The sequence below is a fragment of the Betta splendens genome, chromosome 17 (assembly GCF_900634795.4).
Source record: "Betta splendens chromosome 17, fBetSpl5.4, whole genome shotgun sequence".
NCBI classification, from domain to species: Eukaryota; Metazoa; Chordata; class Actinopteri; order Anabantiformes; family Osphronemidae; genus Betta; species Betta splendens.
In genome coordinates, this window is record NC_040897.2 from 9,015,795 (window position 1) to 9,038,151 (window position 22,357).

The 22,357-nt window shown below is 43.0% G+C and overlaps 2 protein-coding genes across 8 annotated transcripts; one reads left to right on the forward strand and one right to left on the reverse strand.

The window, feature by feature from the left end:
• Positions 1–91: 91 nt before the first annotated feature.
• Positions 92–13,043, reverse strand: rc3h1b (ring finger and CCCH-type domains 1b). Of its 7 annotated transcripts, none has more exons than XM_029130943.3 (20): positions 12,902–13,043; positions 11,164–11,582; positions 10,477–10,597; positions 9,796–10,035; positions 9,517–9,692; positions 9,167–9,367; positions 8,926–9,058; positions 8,534–8,679; positions 8,227–8,339; positions 7,892–8,137; positions 6,268–6,479; positions 5,746–6,149; positions 5,503–5,661; positions 5,214–5,366; positions 4,864–5,086; positions 4,587–4,674; positions 4,366–4,462; positions 4,046–4,276; positions 3,846–3,952; positions 92–3,752 (listed from the first exon to the last, which is right to left on the reverse strand). In XM_029130943.3, the coding sequence occupies exons 2-20, from the start codon at positions 11,392–11,394 to the stop codon at positions 3,596–3,598; spliced, it is 3,438 nt and encodes a 1,145-aa protein (XP_028986776.1). In that variant the 5' UTR covers positions 11,395–11,582; positions 12,902–13,043; the 3' UTR covers positions 92–3,595. The 7 variants fall into 7 exon arrangements, with proteins under 7 accessions (XP_028986776.1, XP_028986775.1, XP_028986779.1 ...); XM_029130942.3 differs by having other exon boundaries at positions 3,846–3,949; positions 4,587–4,677; XM_029130946.3 differs by having other exon boundaries at positions 8,561–8,679; positions 12,902–13,042.
• A 6-nt stretch (positions 13,044–13,049) lies between these two features.
• On the forward strand, positions 13,050–21,213 carry si:ch211-13f8.1 (uncharacterized). Its single transcript, XM_041068065.2, has 10 exons — positions 13,050–13,999; positions 14,468–15,663; positions 16,514–16,580; positions 17,324–17,476; positions 17,629–18,779; positions 18,998–19,148; positions 19,888–20,107; positions 20,227–20,339; positions 20,427–20,614; positions 20,720–21,213. Exons 2-10 carry the CDS (start codon positions 14,502–14,504, stop codon positions 20,908–20,910), a joined length of 3,396 nt encoding a protein of 1,131 aa, XP_040923999.1. The 5' UTR covers positions 13,050–13,999; positions 14,468–14,501; the 3' UTR covers positions 20,911–21,213.
• Positions 21,214–22,357: the final 1,144 nt, after the last annotated feature.

A 22,357-nucleotide genomic window follows, 5' to 3' on the forward strand; every position in this document is an offset into this window, starting at 1 on the left:
TATTTTTTCCAAATTGAATAGCTCATGGTGTAGACATTAGACATTTGTATTCACCCTTCCTCTAGGATATTGTTTAAATAAAACACACACATTCAGAGTTAGCAATATCATTTAATCCTTCCCCCTTAGAATCACTGATGCACATAAGTTACATTTTGTTTTTTCAATTTCACAGGTTTTTTTTTTCGTCTCTTCAAACGTCCAGTTTGACCTCTATCTCATATCAAACAAAAAAAGCAGATTGTATTATACAAAAATGCAAACCAATTTCACACAGTGAATTCTCTTACAAAGTCATAAAATGGCGTAATAATGGCTACATCCACATTGGAAGAAGATAATTCTAGACATTCCTTAATGGAGTATAATATACATATAAAAACTTTTTTTCTTGCTGAAATCAAACCTGTACCTTAATTTAAGAGATATTTTACAAGGGCGTAATCATATAAAAAAGCCTTTTGTGAATTTCCCCAGAAAGTCAGGGAATAAATTGAGAGTCTCAAACAGCAGTAACAGAGTTCAGTGGTGAAGAGAGGGAGTGGAGGGGTTAGCAGGTTAAGTAGATGGGGGTAGAGGCAGCTGTCCCACTCAGAACCCAAAACACAGGTGGTTCAGATGATCGTCTTTGCCATCTATATAGTAAAGTTCTGATAAGCTAAAGGCATTTTAGACGCATTCAGATGGACAGGGACCTTTCAGGAACACTCAGCTGAGTGATCATTTGGTTTCCTTGCAATAGAGAGAGAATGCAAACAATACATTTCTCAATTCATGGCAAAACTCAATCTGCTCTTTTTCTAATTAGTTTGCTGAGTTTCCTGAACTTTGGCCTATTTTTATTTTAAAACAAACTTTATGCAAATATAACTGAAACTCCTGCAGCTGCTGAAGACACATTAGGTCAGATGATACATTAGAGACTGTAAGACTTGCAGGTCAGTAAATTCACTCGCTACTGCAGAAACAAGAGAAAAAGAAAAAGCTACAATCCCTGCTAGATTAACAACATTTCTTAAAAAAAAAAAAAAGTTAAATACACTTGCCTCAAATCTTGAGATTTGCTTTACTGCAAACTTGTAGGTTGATGTTTTCCAAGGGGCTTCTGACTCAAAATCATGCCAATTAACTCAAGCTCCCAAAGCAGACAACGTGAAGGAGCATTGATAACGGATTTAAGGCCAACCTTTCCTCAGACACTTCCTGAATATTGTCTTGAGGGCTGGGGTGGGAAGGAACCCAAACTCTTTTCTAATACCTCACCACTATCACCCAGTACAGCACACTTTGAGAAAAGATAAAAAAAAAAGAACTTAATCAGGGTACGTTTTCTACAATACAATCTAGCACACACAAAACATCTCCAAAAATTGTCCAAAGTTACAGAATTTTGTCTTCTTCGGAAGCATAGTCTATAAAGAACATCTTTGTTTGAACACAAAAGATTAAGTGAACACACATCAATGCGCACAGAAGTCCTTCGTCTGGGAAAGGATAAAGTCTGTGTTGGCAACCAGTGGACAGAAAACAAATCAAAAACAACAAAAAACATTTTGCTGATTCTAAGTAGAGATCATTTAATATAAATGCTGAGCAAGTAGAATAAGAGGTGGCACATTAATAGTGCTTTAGTATATTAATGTATGTATACATACTCATATGTATAAGTGAGCTGTGTACCTAAATAATAAATGTAGCGAGGAGCAGCCAAAGGCTTGCAGTGTGGGTGGAAAAATTACAACAAAGAAAAACCCAAACATCCCCTATCATGGTGCAGATCAACTGGAAGAGATGCTCATCACATAGCGCAAATGAGGACATCAAGACACACAAATGTTTGTGTTCATTTAATCGACTCATTAGCCATCAGGGATTTGTCAAACTGCCAGTTTTTCGGTACCCCTCGTCTGACTGAAATGGAGGCTTTAACGTTTAACTATATAGGACCCAGAGCTTCTCCTCTACTCTTTAACCGTTCAAGCACAAGGACTCACTCATTCTCAGCAGAACTGTAAAATTATAGCCAATCATGCCAATTGTTTATAGAAGGCAAAGAGCTCTGTGTTGAGCATCAGCAGTAAACAATTTACATGATGGAGAAAGAGTTTTAATGGTGGTGATAATGACAGTGGTCCTACTCACTAAGAGATGGTTTCTTACACTTAAAAGGACAGCTGTTGTTCAGAGTTGTCTTTTGTTTACCCCCAAGTAACCAACATCATCCTTCACTGTAAACATGATTTCAAATGTACTGTGCAGCCAAAAACGCTACAACAGTTCTCTCTAAAAGAGTGCATGTGCTAAGTTTTACATAGGGAACGATATGCATCCAATCAAGCCCTTGACTAGGTATGTTTCAGCCCCCAAAATCGTAACTGTGTAAAGCAAAAAAACAACAAAAGACACAAGGGAAGGCAACTTCATAGAAGTTAGGAGAACAAATGACAAGATAATCCCAATGGGGAGGCCTTCTGTGTGGCCAGATAAGAAGCTCTGAGGAGGGAAATACTCATTACTTTAACTCGATGTTACAATGTTTATACTGATCCACCTGTCCTGAAGCATAAAAATGCATTCTCACGGCCTAATCATGAGCATTCACTATATCCACCCCCAAAACCCATTACTTTTACATAAGCTGTGAACAATTTCACCACTTGATGAGTTGGGACTGAATGCAAGTCTTTGGAGCACAGGCAAAAGGCATTGCAACCAACATGCATCAGGTAGAGAAGCGCATAGTAGATTCCCTTATAGAAAACACACAGACAGCTCATTATCAAAAAGGCAATCTTTAAAACAGAATGCTTCAATTAAATACAGAATATACTGCTTTCAAGTATGAAACGGATATAAGATGTGTTCATAAAACGCACTAATTTAAATAAAAACTTTGTGGCAGTTGAGGAAGTGCTTGTGGTGCAAGAGTGATGTCCGAATCACCTTGCATCTCCACTTTGGCCAAATACTGATGAACGCTGTGCTTTTCCCTCCTCAGACTATCTAGATCTGGACAGCCACGGTTTGTTTACGATTCTGGGGGTGAAGCCTGAACGTCGCCCTCCTATTGCTTTCACAGATCAGACTGTAACACGAGAACTTACAGAAGATTCATATGCGACTCTACTGGCAGATCTTCCCCTTTGTACCTAACCGTTTATTTACATGAAAGCTGGTAAAACCAAACTTCTTACATGGGGAAGGCCAAACAAATATAGATGCCAAATACTTAACTACAGTCGTGGTTTTTACTGAAGATCCAACGGGCCGGTCCTTTTCAAAATGAAGTGAAATTAAATGTCCACTGTCAAGACCACCACCATTTCTCTTCCAGATATCTATTTTGAGCCTTGTTAATCTAGAAATCCCAGTACAAAAAAAAAAGGAAACACACATGAGAAATGTTATTATATGCCCTGGTTTCCAGGCAAGGAAAGTCATTAAAAAAAGCTCATTCACAGAACAAAAAGAAAGAAAATTCATATCACGGCAGATACTGCTCATCTTCTAAATAGAATGGGTTTATGTGTGCCTGTGCATGCTATTCAATCGAGCATCTTGTGTGTGTATGTGTGTGAGTATACGCATCTACTGTCTAAGAGCAGGAATGGACAACACCATTCTTCTGCACCTCTGAACCAGTGGCACCTTGATCCGAACACAGGCTCAATGCTGACGTCTTATTGGTCAGTGTCAGCACAGATCCACCCACTGCACTTTCTTGCAGACCGCTGGAGCCATTTGACACCTCACTATAGGATGAAAGGGGACCCGTTTGAGAATGGAGAAGCGGTTATACTAATAATGCAACGTTAATATACACATTCAAATATGTGGACACTCACCCAAGGGCCAAGGAGATTTCCTCAAGCTGCGTCTTATGCTCTGGTTGTCCATTCTCTGCAGGTTTAATCTTGTACTGCTGAACATCATGCACTACTTGGTTTTCCTGCTTTAAAAATGCACAAAATACAATTGCCATTTAAAAAGGCGAGACAAAAGTGCAGATTCTGTGATGACAGTAACAGTTATAATGCCCCCTTACCATAGCCATCTCACGGGTTCTCTTTCCGATTTCTCTCTCTACCTGATGGAGCTCCAGGCTTAGCTGTTCACTGGAAACTGTTGCTGTACTTGAGCCACCTGCTGGCCACTTGGGTTGCTGCTGGGCAGTTGCTGCTGCTGCTGCTGCTGCTGCTTGGCTCTGGCTGGGCTGCACAGGCTGACCTGCCAAAGCACTAGCCTCTCTTGACAACAGTAAAGAGTTACTTCCAGCCTGTAATTTTAAAAAAAAAAGAGGATGAGAACTTTAATCATTTTCACTTGATGTTTCAAAAGTAGATCTTTCAATAGGAGCATACAGACCTCCATGCTATGCATCTGTGTCTGCTGTGTGATTTGCTGGTTGACTTTTTGCAACTCAATCTTTAACTGTTCTCGCTCTGTGGTTGCCATTGTTAGGCTGTAAAGGTCAGAAACACAAATTTACAAACTTCTTTACATGAAAATGTTTTGCTTGACATTCTCAAAACATAAACTTTCACTTTCGTTTATGGTAAGGAAATGAAAGGAAAAAAAGGCCTCACCGCTCAAAGTGTCCCTGAGAGGAGGAGGCAGTCTGGTGGGAGGGGTATGAAGTTCCACCCCATCCTCCATGACTTCCATAATTGTATTCTGCTGTGAATACGAGGGTAAAACAGCTATTACAAATGTTTTTTTGTAAAAGAAAGCACAATGATTGATGGTGGCAATTACGTAAACTAACTTTGCTGCATGTGCAAAGATTGAGTTTTTGAACTGAATCTTTGATTTTCTGTTGATTCATGCTGACATTAACAGGCTGTCATACAAATGGCTGTTTACCTGGCATGGCCATATGTTTAGAATTTGGATTCTGGGAAGTGGAGGCCATAGCGTGCACGGGGCCCGTGCTCTGGTAGCCCGTCTTTGAAGTGCGGGAGATGGCACCAAAGCGTGACACGTAGGGCTGAGGGCCAAATGGGATAATCGGATCATCATCCTTGACTTCTGTACTTCTCCGTGGAGCATCCAGTGATGACTCCCTCAAACCTTTAGTCTCCACATTCTGGGAAAAGGTAAGCGTTTAAGGCAGAGAAATATGTTGTTCACTTGATGCAGTTTATATCAGCAGATAAAGGGATTAAACAAAAATTGTATTCACCTTTATACAACAATTGTGTGTGTGAACTTACCATCATCTCCATGGTACCAGCAACCATAACATCTTTGGGTTTGGGATCCTTAGTATTACCAATGTATGAGCCAATAGTTTCACAAGACCATGGGGAGTACTGCCCAGCATAATCAGCTTTTCTGCATTTGGTTTTGGAGCTCTCATCACCGTACTGCAGGCACAGATCATAAACCAAGAAACTGCTGTTAGCAATAGCGCTACTCTATTCACAATAAACCATTACTTATCACCAATCTGGTGTTTGTCAAATGCTCAAAAACCGCTGTCAAAAATGTCTCAATGCTGACCTCAGGAGGGTAGTCACTTGGGAAGGGATGAGAAAGTGTTGGTGAGGCAGCAAAAGGTGGAGGGGAGATGACCTTCCTTTCCTCCAGCTGAGATAATAGCTCCTGGCGTCGCCGATGCAGATAGTCTAGGCTAGGCTGTGAACCACTGTAAGGTGGTCCCTAAGACAACCACAAAAAAATATTGTTTTAGTTATTTATACCTAGCATCATCACACAAAAACATGAAAACCTACACCTACTCACCCTGGGATAACTCCTAATGGGTGGAGCCTGAGCACTTGGTGGATAGTAGCCATCTGGTGCGTATCTATCCCGTGCAAGGGGCTCCTGGTGGTAAAGCGAGTTAGCCTGCCCTACTGTTTGTGGGGCAACATCCAGAGGTGCGGGACTCATTCTAACCAGGCTATCCCTCTGGGATTGGTAAGGCTGTGGGGGAGGTGGCGGGACAGAGTAGGGCCCATGGCGACCTCGGTCATAGTGGGGAGGGTGAGGGTAGGAGTAGGTTTGACCAGAGTGAGGAGGCTGGTAGGGACGTTCTGGAGGGCCATAGCCAGGATAGGGGTCCTGATATGGGGGCCCTGGCTCATTGGAGACAGGAGGGTTACGGATGTAATCCTGAGTAACATACGAATGTTGGTAGGGGTACCCTGAGAAATAAAAGCAACTATTATTTCACATGTCTTTCTAAATAGAAATCAAAACAGTTTTCATCAGTCACACACAGTAAGTGCAATACATGATTTTTAACCATTTGCTGACCCGTACCAGTGGGGTATTGAGAGGGCTCATACTGAGAGGCAGAAGGTGGTGGGCGAGCATCATAGCACATCTCTGGGAGCTGTGCCTGAGGGTACACTGGGGAACCTCTGGGCACCACAGGCATGTGTTTTACCCCAGAGAGGTGGTCTGCTGGCATCCTTGGATGGGCCATGGCATGATGTGGCAGAGCCATGCCAGGTTTGGACACTTGGTCCAGTCTACATAAATATATAAAATAAAATTAATTATCAAATTCGTTTTTTTGTTTCTTTTTTAACATGCACTAGAGTAACCTGGTTACTTGAGTCCGAGTCTGCTGCTAAACAGGATGTTTTGTATTTGTTATATTTATATTTTATATATTTTTATTTTATATTTTATATTTATACTTTCATTATCAATGAATTTCATCAAGCCACTTTTCTGACTGTAGTCTTTCATGAAACCATCGAGATCAGATACTGATCAGAAACCTAGTTACTTTCCCAGGAGAAAGCTGGTCTTCCTAAACCCCTACAGTGATTACAAAAAACAGGTTTCTAATTTACATAACTTCTAAGAAGTCAACTCCAAGCACAGTTGAGTGTATCTGGGTTAATTATATACCTGTACTGATTCAGTGCTGGAGTTGGCTAAATTACACTTTAAAGATAGATACCTAGACAGACACCTAGTGGTGCTTTGTTTGTCACATGGCCTTACAAGTAGATTTAAATGTTACATATAGTGCGGGGCAGCGATTAAAACCTTAATCCCATTAACTGCATGAGTTTTTTATTGCAATTAACGCATTAATATGAGAAGCATTTAAATTCAAGTTTGTTTTTTTTATTTTAAAACTACTACTCTCCGGTGAGAGCAACAGTTGGTGCATGTTGTAACGCCCTACATTTTATAGTACTCTCCTTTTCATACAACTCGTGTATTCTTCCTGTGATGGTGCATCATGATGGAGGCTCATAAGTGTTGTTGTTCGTTCTGATTCTATTGATTTTCCTCAAACCGACATCCTACAACTCTAATCGACCTGCTGTTTACCTGCAGCTAACCAATTAGCTATGGCATTTGTTAGCTTGTCTTGCTTTTGTTTATACTTCTCCCACTTCTCGCTACAACTAATGCAGTGTGTTGAAGTCTCACTCCACTGTTTGTTTAGCCGGGTGATTTGCTGGCATCAATAGTGTGTAGTGCATTAAAATGACACTTCAGACCCAAAGTACTAGTGATTCGGCTGATTCAGCTTTGTCGTGAATGACTTGTTTTCACAAACTCCGTAATTCGGAAAAGATTTAAATTGATAATCCACGTAAGACACCATTATTCTATTCAGCTCCTGTTCACTGAGCTCTGCGGCAGTCTTGGGCCCCGCCCCCAAAGGTTCTGATTAGATGAGTCTAACTAACTGATAAGTCTATTTCAGGCCAATACTGACAGCCCACTACTCCTGTGACCCTTCATTCGTATTTGTATTTAGAGCCAGTGAGCAACAGACTTTCAAAATATTAATAATGAAAATAAACTGCGTTGTCGGCTCGTTAATCGCACGTTAACGTGCCCAGCACTAGTTAAGAATCATAGCACTGCAGACATTTTCCACACACCATATTTCTTAAGTATTAATCGCACTCACACATCAGGAGGTGATCCTGGGGCACTGGGACTCCCTCCCTCCATCTTGACAGATTTGGGCAGCAGTCCAAATGAGACTGTATCTGTGCCACGAGGAATAAGCTGGGGTATAGAAGGAGCAACACTGCCATTGGGAAGAGGGGACGTCTTCCGGGTCACTGTTACATCAAGTGGAAGGCCCTCATCAGGCATCAGCCCTCCTGGGCCAGGGAGGCGAGCTGCCAGACGTTTATTCATCTTACGATACCTGACAAATTAAAAATACAACACAGCATTTATTTACACTGATAAAAATCTTTACATGTTATTTATTGTATGAATATTTGACAGACTGACTTCTCCAGTTCTTCCTGAGAGTGAGCGAAGGTGCAGCTAGCTCCACGAGGACAGCCTCCTTTTTGCTTCATGTCACGACACATGTATGTCTTGTACTTGCTGTGCTGAGGAGGCTAAAGAGAGACATTAGCGTTTGGATTGTAATTGCTTGTCATTACAAAAACAGAAGCAGTGGAAAAACACTTGTGAATCTCAATAAAAATATATACACATTTGTACAAATTAAAATAAAAAAAAACAACCCTAGCATATTTCTTAAATTATATACATCTTTAGAACTACTGAACAAATCAAGAACATTCTTTACCCCATTTATTTTGAGGTCCAAACCAACCTGTTGAGGATCAGCTCCTTTCTTGCTGTGGTTCTGGATGAAGTCCACCAAGCCATGCACCACTGTTTTTACTGCTACCAACCCCTTTTCAAGTTGCTCCCAAGTAGGAGGTGGAGCATCTTGAAGAAAAGTGGGTATATGAAGAAGATAAAGAACATACAGTAAGAATCGATCCCAACTAAACTTGTACAAACACTTGTCTTTATCTCCAATTCAGCCATTACACATGATGCAACATGCAATTTTTGAAAGTGAAAAATAATATTTTATGTACAATCCTATCTTTAACTTTATAAATGCATAATCTTTTGACACAATACTGTATAAATTCATTTCTGAACCAAAAAGGTTTTTTTTTTCCATACCTGGGCTGGGATCAATGTTGGCCAGAAGCTCTAGGTGAGGCCGCAGCCTGTTGAGATTGGCTGGGTCACCAGTCCTCTGCAGTGCAATCGTCAGCTCCTGGACACTCTGAGCAAAAGATGCTGGTGTCTGCAGCTATGCAAGAAGCAGCAAGGCAGTTAATATTGTTTATGACAGAATTGAAACTGCAACATGTATCAGAAAACTTGAACCAGACAAAAAAAACAAATTTTTGTGACACACCTTATCTATAATAGACTGCATGTGGGACTTATGAGACTGATCTCCATACAACAGTGAAGACCACTGGTCAGGGGCGATGCGCAGGCCACCTTCCATGGCAATCTGAACAATCTGAGAGTCATGCTCACGCCGCAGGGCCTCGTAAGTACGAAACTCCTCTTTCAGCTGCATCAGGGATGAATCTTCATCACGTTTGGTCACCTAGAAAGCCACAGGGGGGTTGACTTACAAATTCCCAAATGTACCAGAGATTATTTCTATTTCTTGCTATGAATTAACACTAATTCATAATATTGAGGTGATAGGGACCAGTGTATATAAGTGATAAGTGTATTAAAACCCATACATACCTTAAAACAGGATGCCCTGTAGAGGAGTTGTACCACATGGCCTATGCTAGTTTTTGAGGCCTGTGGAAAGCGTGGCTCAAGCCTCTGGACTACAAAAAGAACCAACACCTTCCTGGACAAAGCTGAGCCATCTTCTAGTGCAAGAAGGACCAACTTTAGAGCTTCCTCCTGCATGGCTGTGGGATGAATAACACAAAAAAATACCAAACATTTACTAAAGACCTATGAGTTACTGCAAATGTGTCTTTGATTTTTACAGGCAATAAAAAAATATCATACCTGGGCCTAGAAACTGGCATCCTCGTGCTCTGACGGCAGCCCACAAATTGGAGGAGAGCTGCTGGGGATTCTGATGCTGCAAAATCAGTTCAGTGACAGTTCGCTCACCCAGAGAGCGTGCAGCTCTCATTGCTCTAACACGGCCTTCCTCCTCAACCAGCTGGCAGTGGACCAGAGTTACCAGTTTCCTCTGCATGGGTCGACTCAGCATGCTCTGAGTCGTACTGCTAAGACCCACACCTGGTGAAATATTAGACGAAATAACCAGTAAAGCAAGTGAATCAATGCACAAACATACTTACAACTATCAGAATACTAATAATTAGAAATTATGAGTTTTCATAAGGTTTAGACCTCAAGAATGTGTTTAGATGAAATCTGAATAATAAATATTACTTATGTCTATTTCAGTTGCCTAGACAAGAAACCCATTTGCTATAAACTTAACATGGCTAATATTTATCTTATTCTGTTTATTGACATTATGTGTTTTATGGATATTTTACTCTGAATCAAATCAATGCCTCATCAAATCATACAGTTCAACATTACAAAATGCTTTAAATTAAATGTGCTCTACTATCAGTATTTAGACACATCTTTAAATTGTGTAATCAGAATCTTTACAACACAATCTTGAGATTGGACATATATCATCATAATAATTGTGTGTCTGAGTACCTCGAGTGTTGCTAAGGGGTTTGAGGTAAAGGGCCAGCTCGTCCACACACTGTCTGGCCTCCTCATAATGTTGAGAATCCTCTGGACTGTTAATCAAGGCAACAGGCTGAGCCTTAGGAACCTTCAGGAGAAGACATACAGAAAAATTATTACTACAACTCATGGCAACTAATAAAACCTATAAAAACAAGTATATCGTGCTGTTGTGGGAACTGTTAAAACAACATAGCAATAACTTTTTTTGTAACTACAATGTATATGCTAAAACAGTGGAACCAAAGTATCACAACTTAAATCTAAAAACATTCATTTACCGCTATATCAGACAACAACAAGACATTACTGACGCTTTGTTAGTATCCCCTGTTATGTAAAGTACACTGTCTAAGAAAGCCAAAAACTCCATCAACTGTTCCTATCCTTTTGCTCAAACACCAGCTCAGGGAAATGCACTCAGTACACCAAAAGAATAAGTTATTGCTCAATAACTGGAGCGTGACTCATAAAAGGAATCTCCAGGCTATGAGCACATCATGTAAAAGCCTGTGTGTAATGTAACAATACAACTAACACATTAATTTGAAAAAAGCATTTAGCGACAAGATAAAATATCCTAAAGAAACAAATTGTTAAATTACAAATTACCATCAATGGCATTCATGTTGTAAAACAAAGCACAAGTCTTACCTGGCCTCCCACCAGCTGTAACAGGGCTGTGTTGACAGGTAGCTGCTCAATGTCTGTGCTTATGGCTGTCTGGTCAAAGGGACAGGCCTTACGGTGTAACTTGTTCAGGCACATCTTGCAGACAGTATGTCCACAGCCCAAACTTATGGGCCGCCGAACAGTCTCCTCAAATGTCTGCGTGCAGATTGGGCACAGCAGGAACTCTGTCCATTGTGGGGCTTGCACTGGCATGGCTACTTTAGTGGGATGCGTGTATGTAAATATACGTAAGCTTTAACACAGGAAAAAAATATAATAATAATAATAATAATATAATATGGAAGATTCCACTGGAATCAAGATTTTTTTTTCTTCCGAACTCAATCGTTCTTAAATGTCCTCACACATTGTGGATTTTAGATCACATCACGTGATGAATACTGTAAAAGAGAAAAACAAACTTTATAAACATTAATGCACATGTGACACACATTCACCAACATGAACACCTTTACATCTAAAGGTCGCTTTATAATGTTCTTTCCCTTAATTATGAATATTCCAATAAAGCAAGACTTATGTACTTTAACAAACACAGGAGTATGTTTGTAACTGTATGTATAGTTAAATAATACAAGAAGGTCAGTGAAGTAGTAAAATAGGTTTTTAATGAAGAGTTGTAGATATCTTACTGGTTTAAACATAAAATATGGGTTACAGATTAAAATAGTACTAGCCCCCACTAACGTCATGTGCAGTCCAGCCGTAAAGAAAAAAAAACTACTGAAACTAATTGTAGTCGACACACCAGATATTGGTATAATATGGATAAAACAAGCCACGGATGAGGACCAAAACAACTGCTTTGTGGCCTACTTATAAGAGCTGGCAACCACCACGACTATGGACAAAGGGTCCTGGAGAGGCTAACAACCAAGTCTGTCTGCGCTATCTAGTAAACTTGTTATGAAGCTACACTTCTGCTAACGGCACTAAAAAGCATTTTTTTTGTAATTAAGCTACAACAATAATTGTACTGAAGTTATCGGTGTTATCATCATGTCTTCATTCACACTGATATCCGATTTAATGCCCAGTAACAATTGGTCTCGTATGAGGCGATCCCGTAGCTAACTGTAGCTTAATTTTAGCAAGCTAAGCTATGGGTGGCTAGTTTCCTAGTCAATAGACATCGTTTGACAAAAAAGGAGCAGTTACTTACGAGTGTAAATCGTAGCATTGCCTAGTGACGATACGACGATTACTCTGAATGTAGCCGTAAATATGCATCAGTTGTACTGCCAAAAACACTAGCTACCATCTCGTGTGTTGCTCAAGGAAACGATAGCTTAAGACGAACAGCGACACTGGAAAGTGAAGCCATTTGACTTGCAACAGCGAGATTATGTAACGATCGCGTCTGAAACTACCAAGCAACCCAATTGCCTTTAAAATATGTATTTTAATGAAAACACAAATTAAAGCTAATCATATATCAACCAGATATTCAGCGTCACAGTGTGGGGTTTAGGTCACAACCAGGAAAACCAGCTAACAAATAGTCTTCGCGTCGGACTGAGCATAGAAGGCTAACAGGCTAACGAAAACCCGTAGTAGCAGTTAGCTTGTTAGCTAGCTGCTGTCGTGTTAGCCACAACTAACCAGGGCTATGCGTCATTAATGTCACTAAAACAAAATATGCAACTTCTACTATCGTGTCCCTCAAGACAAATTTATCGTTAATGGCGGAACTACTCACTCATTCCAACAGACTTGGAAGATTCTCATTCTTTTTTAGGAAATTGTTTCGATATTTCCTTGCCATGTCGACGGTGCAGCTTAGCTGCTGCCGAGGTTTGGGGAGGGTGTCAACAGACTCACTAGCCGGTTACAGCTAGCTGGGTAAGATGTGTCTGTGTGTGTGTGTGTGTGTGTGTGTGTGTACGTGTGTATGTATATTCGAGTGTGCGTGTGCGCGCGCCATACCTTAACTGCGCCCTCTACCGGTGCTGCACAGTCACAGCACTCAACTGAGCAGTATCTCCCAGTCCGCTCACGTCTGCGGATTGTCACAACTACCACACAGAACATTGTCCCAATTAAGATTACTGTGCACGAGCGAACGTGTGCCTTCGTGTGCACGCGCATGCATGAAAACATAAATGGAGAGTGGTTAAGACGAGATGATGAACTAGGGAAATCAGCCCACCGTTTTACAGTGCATAATTACGCCGGTCTCTGAAACCCACGGCAGCCTATAGTCCATTCTCACCAGTGAATTATAGTCAAGCGGGCACGTGCACGGGTACTGAATGAATCTGAATCTAAATTCATGAAGCTGTTTAAATTGTACGCTATTTGCCGTTTTTCATTGGCCCATTACAGTGTGAAAGGAGTGGATGTGCGCGCTTACGCAACGGCGAGCCTCGCTCGGAAGCAAGGACGAAATTAAAGCAAGCATTTTTGTATTCCATTTTTGTCTAATCCCACTGATTTCTGAAGGGATTAGCGGACCAATCATGACTGAGAGAATGCTGGTTCGCTGGACGCAGCCTGGACCAGGAGCTGTGCAGACAGTGAGTGGAAGCATCGCATTAGGATCTGGAGACACGCTGAGATTTCTTATTTTGGTTTCTTTCTTTTTTTTTTATTCCTGTTGGGAAAGTTGCTCTGCGTTTCCGCTTGTGTTGTTAACGCGAAGGGATCCAAGGATGTGCACTGCAAACTCTGCAAGGCTGCTGCAGGTTTTGGGATGGATGGTAATTTAGATTTTTTTTTTGGCGTTGCAATTTATGTTCACTTTAGTTTGCTGATCAGCGCTCGAATTGTGTTTTGAAGGACTTCCCGACACATTCAGGTGCAGTATTCAGTTTAATGTGTCGTAATTACACTGTGCATTGAAGCCTACTTTGTCCATAATATGAACTACGCTTGTTGATTGTTTTTATATAGATGTTGAGCACATGTAACTATTTAGTACCACTTTTTTTAAACAACATTTTTAAATGTAAGCATTTGAATTACTAATTTTTTTATGAATTGGTGACCGATTTACTGCAACCATGTTGTTCATTATGTATATCATTGATTTTAATATCTATTAATATATGTTATTATTTTTCAAGCCGCGGCTCAGATGCATGCATCAGTTGCTTATTTTAATTCTAAGGGATTATCCACTGCAAAGTAATCATTGGATAAGTCAACGTGACTGAATACACATTACATATCTTCTCCCCAGGCAGAAGAGATTGAATGTAGAATGTATCAGCTGTAGAACAGACATAGTTTCCATTTGTAAAAAGGAATATTTTTTCATCCATAGATTATTTCTTGGCCTTTATTTGCATGGTCAATCGATGGAGGAAGAGAAGGTGGGGGATCATATTCAAGCAAAATCCAGTTCACCTTTACCCACTGGACTTCCAATTAACTGGGGGCTCATCACTGGTCCCGTCCCCCAGCCCGCATTCCCAGCTACCTCCTTAAGCACCCGGCTTCCTTCTCCTCAGAGATCAGCAGTGCATGCGCTACAGACCAAAGTGAAGTCGCTCACGCAGAGAAGGACAAGAGGCCGAGACAGAGAGAAGGAAAGAGAAAAGTTAGACGCAGAGAGTCCAGCTGGGAGGATTTCATCTGAGGTCCTGCTGAGACAGCGGCCCAGGGAAAAAGGCCACCTACCGCTGCCTGCTCTGTCCTGGCGATCCAGCGCTGCAAAGACCCTGAGCAGCAGCGATGAAGATGAGGAGGTAGAAGTACAAGTCAGGTTGGAAATTCACAACCCCCCAGTTGAAGCACAAGAGGAACACGTGGTTAAAGATGGAAAGAAACTCGATAAAGATGATACAGATGAGGGCCAGGTGGGATTTATTGGTGGGTCTTGTGGGCTCAAGGAAGGCACCAGTTTGGAGAGTCTTCTGTCAGATAACTCAAGCAGTAGTAAGGATGAGCAATCTCCTCCACCACCACCACCACCACCAGCTGTTCCAGCCAGTACCTCTATGACTACGTGTTCTTCTACCTCCACATCCGCCACATCAGCCAGACACTGGGCACCACCCAAAGGCTTCTGGAGAGTAGCACGCCCAGAAACACTGCTTCTGAACGGCGTTGGGCCTCACAGCGTTTCCTCCACGTCACCTTTGAAGGACTCTACCCAGACAGAAACCACGACCGATCCTCAGACGAAGCCGAAACCCACTGAAGCGAACACCAAGAGCGATGCGGGAGGTGTGGCGGGTGAATTCAGGCACTCAGACAGCGTAGAGTGCTACTTGGACCGGTGTGAGGCCGAGGAGGCAGCTGCCGGTGACCCTGCCAAAGGCCTGTGCGGCTCAAACAGTTGGGAGAGCCTGTCCTCACAAAGCGGGGCCCTTCCAGCCGATGAGAAGCTGAAGGCGAAGCAGAGAGCGTATGCAAAGTTAAGGGGGAGGCAAAAGAACTGCAGGGAGGCCAGAGAGCAGGATGGAAGAGAAAAAGTCCAGTTGTATCAGGACACGGAGGTTAAGGCGGACGACCAAGGTAGGTCTCCTATAAAAAAAATCAATGTAAAAGATTTGAAAAGCTTTGTCGTTTGTGTGGTAGTAATGTGTGGGTGGACATTATTGCAACTTTTCCTTGTTTTATGTAAGTTTTGAAAATTGCTAAGAGTCAGTTCCAGTTGCTGTGGCCATTCACATCAGAGCCTGAGTGATTGCCAGCGTTGGCAGATGTGCAGATGTGCATGAGGGTGTTGCTATTATTAGCAGTGAGGGCGGTGGGGGGAAGTGCCGCCTGCCTTTTGTGTGTCTGTCTGTTTGCCAATGTCTGCGTGCGCATCTAGGTGACAGATGATATTTTCCCATGGCGTGCATCTGTAATGTTGTAAATGGCTGCTCCGTGCATGTGAGTGTGTCAGCACCAGATGGAGGGTCAGAGTAAATCCGCGATGATCAGGTGATTTTGCCTCTTGCCTCGGGGGAATCTGCTATTATTTCACTCTCTGTGTTTATAAAACCTGTTTTGTGATTGATGTTAAGGATCTCGCAGGGAGAACCAAAACAGCCTTATTCAATCTAATGGTATGAAGACTTGAATATTCGTATGATCATTCTTAATTATTTTAATACCACATGACCAGTTTTTGTCACATTCTGCCTAAAGGCTCTTGTGGCAGATGGTTTTGCACTAGGGAAACATTAAAGCAATGGTTAAGAAGCCTTGAAGCAAAATAACTAAACCAAGTGTGTCTGCTGATTATCTGACTGTGGAACAAAAACAGAGGCTGGTGAAGCGCAGAATGAGCAGCAGTGCTGTCCCCACCACTCTGTTGGTACATCCACTTCATTGCAGGAGCACATGTGGTGAGATTTTCCCTTCTGTTTTCCGCCAGCTGCAGGTGCCCAGGACGTGTTGGACGACTCAGACATATTTACTCAGGACCTGGAACCCTATCTGAGGTGAGCGATACTACTGCACGTGTGACATCATGAGTCTATGCACACATTCTTACCAAACAAATTCCACTTCCGCTGCATTACCTTTGTGTAAGACTCACTCTTCTAGACGAACCAGCAATTTGAAATGACTGCAATGGAAAGAAATTTTCCCATCACATATATCCTTTTTTATCTTTAGCAACGCTGACAATACATTATGACCGTCGTCATCATAAACCACAGACTATGACAGTTGCATATGAGAAACCACAACGGGCTGCTAATTATAGCAGATTTGTCAGTACTGGGAAGAAACACTGACACAACAGAGTGTAATCTATTGTAACACAATACGCTACCGTCTTGACAAACAGGAGAGAATGAATCACACTCTGTCCATTACAGGGATAATCCACATGGCTGGTGTATCATGCTATCTTTATCTCTGGGCCAGGGGATAAAGGCGAATACAGACGATGAAGCACAATACAGAGCAGCTTAGCCGCTGGGCGTAAGGATAGATGGGTGACGTGTCTCTATGCTGCTCACCGCCGCCGCCACGCCCCAGTATATCTATCTGACATTACATAAGGCAGCTTAGGAAGATGCAGCTTGATTCACTGGATGTTGGGTCAATCTGCAGGAAATATGAGGCGCTTTGCACATTTGACAACTCCGACAGATAGTGATGCAGCCAAGTCCTGCCGCACTGTGTTTGTTTCCCTTTCTCTCATCTAAATGATTTATATCATCTTTTTTGTCAGGACACTCATTGTACTCAGCGATGAGCTTCCTCTGAGCCCAAGACATGAGCAGGCAAAGCGCCTCCTGGAGCGAGCACGCCTCAAAGCCCGCTCAAGTCACATTAGGGGCGAGCGTCCCGGCAGACGCTCCCATTCCGACCAGAGGGCCACAGTGTAAGTCGGTTGCATCTACTCACGTGGGCTTGACATCGTTTGACAAGTTAGACAGATTTTAAGACTTATCTTGTTATTGCTTTTCTTCGCCTGCATTTAAGCTTGATTCCTTTTTGGCTTTACAATAATAAATACAACAAATTTAAATGCAGGAAGAAACCGCAAACCGACCCTTGCAGTCCGACGCCAGTGCAGAAAGTGCTTCAAGCCAAAGAGGATCCTCCAGTGTCAGCTCCATCAGGTCCGCTGCTCGTGCCCGGTCACAGAGACACCTCCCCTGGCGACCAAGGAGGTCGATCCAGACGGTACGGTTGTTCACCCACGCGGGTGCGCTTCGAGGATGAATCAGAGAAGGAAGCAGAGTCTCGGTACTTGGATAGAGTCAGACAGCGTGGCCGGCCTGGGGTCCCTAAATCCAAGAGTAAAGAAAACAATACAGATTCCAGCAGCAGCGGTTCAGAAAGAAGCAGGAGCCATAGAACTGTGTCTGTGCCTCACTCTCAGAGGCAAGACGATGTGGGAGTCAGTGGGGAACCCAGAACTGTGATTAAAGAGATAATCGTGCTAGTGAAGAAGTGTGAAGCATGTGGGTCCGTAGTTAGAGAACCTCAATCAGAACTAGTGCCATCAGACGCACTAAAGAATGAGCCACAGCAGCCGGGCAACGCCGAGGACTCGCGGGGAAAACCGGTTCCTCGCTGGGTACCTCCGAACAAGCCGGAGGCGAGCGCTCGTCCCAAAGCCGCTCTCACCGTCACGTTTGCTGGAGCTTATGTGCTGGGGGAGAGCAAAGAGAGCAGCACAGGGTGGAAGGCGTCGGGGTTTGGCAAACTCAGGAGGAGGAGCAGGAAAGGGGAGAGCCGAATGGAGTCCGGCCACGGCCCTTATGGACCATCATGGGCTCAGCGGCGCAACTCCAACCCCAGGAACAGGGTCAACGTGACCAGAGCGGTATCGTTCGCCCCCGGCAGTCCCATTGCTCTTGAGCCACGTCTGCTGGAGGCGTCCGGGGGAATAAGGGAGTCACCAACCCCGGCGCTGCCCATAAAATCGGCTCTGAAGTCGAGCTCAAGGAATCGCTCGGCTACAGGCCAGTCCACAGCTCAGGCGGCTGAGGGTGGGTTAACCCTCCTGGACCCCACAGACACGAGAAGGGAGACACCGCTGTCTTTAAACCAGGGGACCCCTGCATCAAACAGCCCGGTGCCCTGTATCAGACCCTACACCCTGAGGTACTCCCCAGCCCGGATTCCTACGGACCTGCCAGCTGTTGAGCTGTGGGACGCTACTCCAGAAGAAACAGGTGGGCACTTCCTGAAAATAAGATGTTAGAAATAAATATCTCTACATAGTAAATGTATTGTAGTAGTGGTACTATAGTGGAGTAAAATATACAATATTCCCCCTTGAAAAATCAAACACAATGTTTCTTTTAGTTGTTGTTGAAAATACAACATTATTTTTGATTTGTTTTGTTTATTTATCTATATTGTCAACTTTGTGAACATTTTCCACCACTAGGTGTGAGTGGAGAGGCTGGTTCCAGTCCAGAGTGCCGTCCTGCTCTGCGGGGCCTGGCTGTGTCTCGGGCCGAGGATCTCAGAGCCGAGCTGTTAAGATCGGAACATTTGAAAGCTGAGTCGCTGTGGGAGGAGAACTGTGACGGGTCCAGGTGAGCCAAAATAACAACCCCGAAACTGCCCCCCCCACCCCCACTGCTCCAGTAGCAGGGGATTAAAGCCCTGACCTACAATCCACAGGATGTTATTGTTAAACACGTTCTGTCAGGATCAGGACAATCCTGCCCTCTTCTGGAAATCGGAAGCACTAACCAAGTGGTAAAACCATTAGTAAAATTATCTTTTGGCTGTTTGTGTAACGATGTCTATAGATAGAACGACAGATCTCAATTGGAAAGTCCCTGGATGCAGACAATAAGGATTTTAGGAGATGAGCTAAAGTAAAAAATATTAATACAATTAAATAATAAAAGATGCTATTTACTGCAATAATAGTAACACTTTCTATACATTATACAATGGATAATATATTATAGGATATTGTATTGTATTGTAATGTATGTTGATGTGACATATTGATAGCTGAATTGACATTACAGTAACTGTTACTGTTACTGTACCTACATATAATCCTTGAGGAAGCGTTATGCAAGAGGAGTTTACCTCCCAGACACAAAAGGGAGTCATACAGATAAGACAGCTGCCACGAGTGACTTCCTGCTGCCTTCTTCATAACAACGTAGATGGAGAAGCAGCTTGACAGACCTCAGGCTTGTAGAATACAGGCGTTTCTGTGCTGCTGACCACCTGTTGGCTGCCATCATTGTTGCATATCTTGCTATTTACTAAATACTAATTTAAAAAAAAATTCTTTTAACCTTTAATTTACAGAAAGCTGGATGGGAGGCCGAAGCTCTTCCTGCGTCGCTTCTTCTCCTCGATCGGCCTGAACAGCGTGGGGCGACTGGTGAAAGGAGCTCGCTCCAGCAGCATGGAGCAGCTGAGCATCCCCGCGCCCCCCCGGGCAAGTTCTGCCTCCCCAAGCCCCACGCGCAGACCCCACCCTGCCGCGGGCATACAGAGGACGCCCTCGCTGCAGACGCTGCACACGGTGAGACAGAATGTGGTTAAGAAACATCTCCATCTTTCCATTTATTCTCATCTAGCGTTTTTTTTAGAGAGGCATTAAATCCAAAAGTTGTTGTTACAGTGCTGTTTGTTTGCCACTAGGTGCTGCCACTGGCTCAACTGCGCAAAGCCTCCTCCGTGCAGAGCTTAGAGAGGAGAACGGAGCGCTCAACAATTTTAGGAGAGCTGCCGATACCATACGGCCTGGCAGCCAGGTGGGTGTCATGGAAATGTAAGGCGGAGAGACAGACATGGGGATTTTTGCCAAAGTATTTCAAGGGGCTGAAATTGTGTTTTTACAGGCCTGACAGCCTCCAGCTGGAGCTCCACAGGGCCCTCAGTGCCGATGTGCTCCCCTCCCGGGGCACGCGTCCCGTGGGCCGTGTCACTCAGGCTTTTTCTGATGGGACCCTCCTCCTGGAGTTAATCAAACCTCCAAACGGTCCCTTCGGTTTTGTGATCTCAAGGGGCAAAGGTCGACCGGACACAGGTGACCTTTTACTACATGTTCTCTTTGTAATGATTTAATTATAGGCTTAGAATATTCAGGTATTTCCTTGTGTGATTGGCGCGTTTCCTCGTCTTCGTCTTTCAGGGGTATATGTAGAGAAAGTGGGCGATGGTGGCGAAGGCCCCTACGTAGGTCTCCTCAGCGTCGGGGATGAAATTTTACAGGTGAATGGCGAGGCGGTGGCCGGGCTGAGTCTGGACCATGTGACACGGCTCATGACCAGGGAAAACACGACTTCCCTTCGGATAATGCCAGGCCGACGGAGCCAGCGCTGATGTGAACTACTGTACATTCAGCGGGCTATGAACTGTAAACTATATGTGATAATATATGAATATTTCAATGCAGTTTGCTAGCGTGATATAGCTACAAAGAGGTTAGATGCTTCCTTACCTAAGCCTATGATACTTCAGGGGACAATGAGAAATCAAAAATCTAATTTTACACTACAACCAAAACAAATTAATTTAGTACATTTCTAGGAGCTCTGTGCGATTTTTACCACTGCTGTTTCTGTACCTAATATTTCATGAGACTGATACTAGTTTGCTTCAGAATAAATTATATTTTGTCAAACATTTGTAATCTGAAATTAATGCATTAATTGTGTATCCATATCCATTTACACAATAACTAAATATCCTGTGACCATTTAAATATAAAATAATTAATTTGGAAAGAAAATCTCGTTATGATTTGTCGTGACTAAGTTGCGTTTTCATTAAAAGGTGCCTGTACGAAAAAGGATGGAGGGTCACGAACAGGATGTAGGAGACTGCGCGTGACTCGTCAGGCCCGTTAAGGGTCGTGACCGGTTGTTGACAGATCGACAGAAGCATATGTCTGTCTGCATGTCTGTCTGTCTGTCTGTCTGTCTGTGTGTGTGTCTGTCTGCCTGCATGTCTGTCTGTCTGTCTGCCTGTCTGCCTGTCTGCCTGTCTGCCTGTCTATGATGTTATGTCATTCCACGAGATCTTTCGACTGAATGTATGCTATTTTATTGTTTGAATTTATTAATTTAATGTTTAAAAGCCCGACCGTAATCGCCTGAAACAAAAAGGTGTGTGGGAAATCCGTTATTAGGATGTCGGTACTACAATATGAGATGTCCTGGACGTGCTCTGATAGGATGTCACCGTTAATGCTGCCGCTCTTTTATCTGATAGACCAGAAGCCGATGCGCTTTTATCTCCCCCAGCCATGACTCCCCGCGGACCCCGGGGAACCGCCGTCCACGGACCCATATAAACACTGACACGCAAAAAAGGACATTTATTTATTTATAGATAAAGAATTCTGCCCCATTCAATTAAGGTGTCCTTATCATAATTAGACTCACGTCGTTTTAGCAGTCTATTGTATCAATAGCCCATCCAGCCTCAAGGCGCAATTGATATGGATTAATGGATATCCTCTTTTTTGGGGTAAAATAAAAAATGAAAAAGGTAGACAACCCTCTGTTATCACCATTTAGTCCTATCTTATTACATGATAAATATGCTCAGTAAAAACTCTTTTGTTAAAAAATCTAAATAGGTCAAAAGCTTAACCCGAACTTTTGTTTCTTTCATCAAAAAAAACCCACCTCAACTATAGCTCATACAGTATCCTACCTCACGTTGTACAGGCCGTTTCGCTGTGCCTGTTTGCTTTTTTTTAATGCCTTGCCCTCCACAAGCCTATATAGCCCACGACAGCCAAATAATAATGAATCATTTCATA

Bases quoted from the DNA above. Each gene is read 5' to 3' on its own strand.
- rc3h1b (XM_029130940.3), bottom strand. From the start codon at position 11,394: ATGCCAGTGCAAGCCCCACAATGGACAGAGTTCCTGCTGTGCCCAATC. The intron at 6,150-6,267 runs GTACGGGTCAGC...TTTATTTCTCAG, and splicing joins GCCCTCTCAATACCCCACTG to GGTACCCCTACCAACATTCG. The intron at 4,463-4,586 runs GTGAGGCCTTTT...TGACCTTTACAG, and splicing joins TCTCAGGGACACTTTGAGCG to CCTAACAATGGCAACCACAG.
- si:ch211-13f8.1 (XM_041068065.2), top strand. From the start codon at position 14,502: ATGGAGGAAGAGAAGGTGGGGGATCATATTCAAGCAAAATCCAGTTCA. The intron at 15,664-16,513 runs GTAGGTCTCCTA...GTTTTCCGCCAG, and splicing joins GGTTAAGGCGGACGACCAAG to CTGCAGGTGCCCAGGACGTG. The intron at 20,340-20,426 runs GTGGGTGTCATG...GTGTTTTTACAG, and splicing joins CCATACGGCCTGGCAGCCAG to GCCTGACAGCCTCCAGCTGG.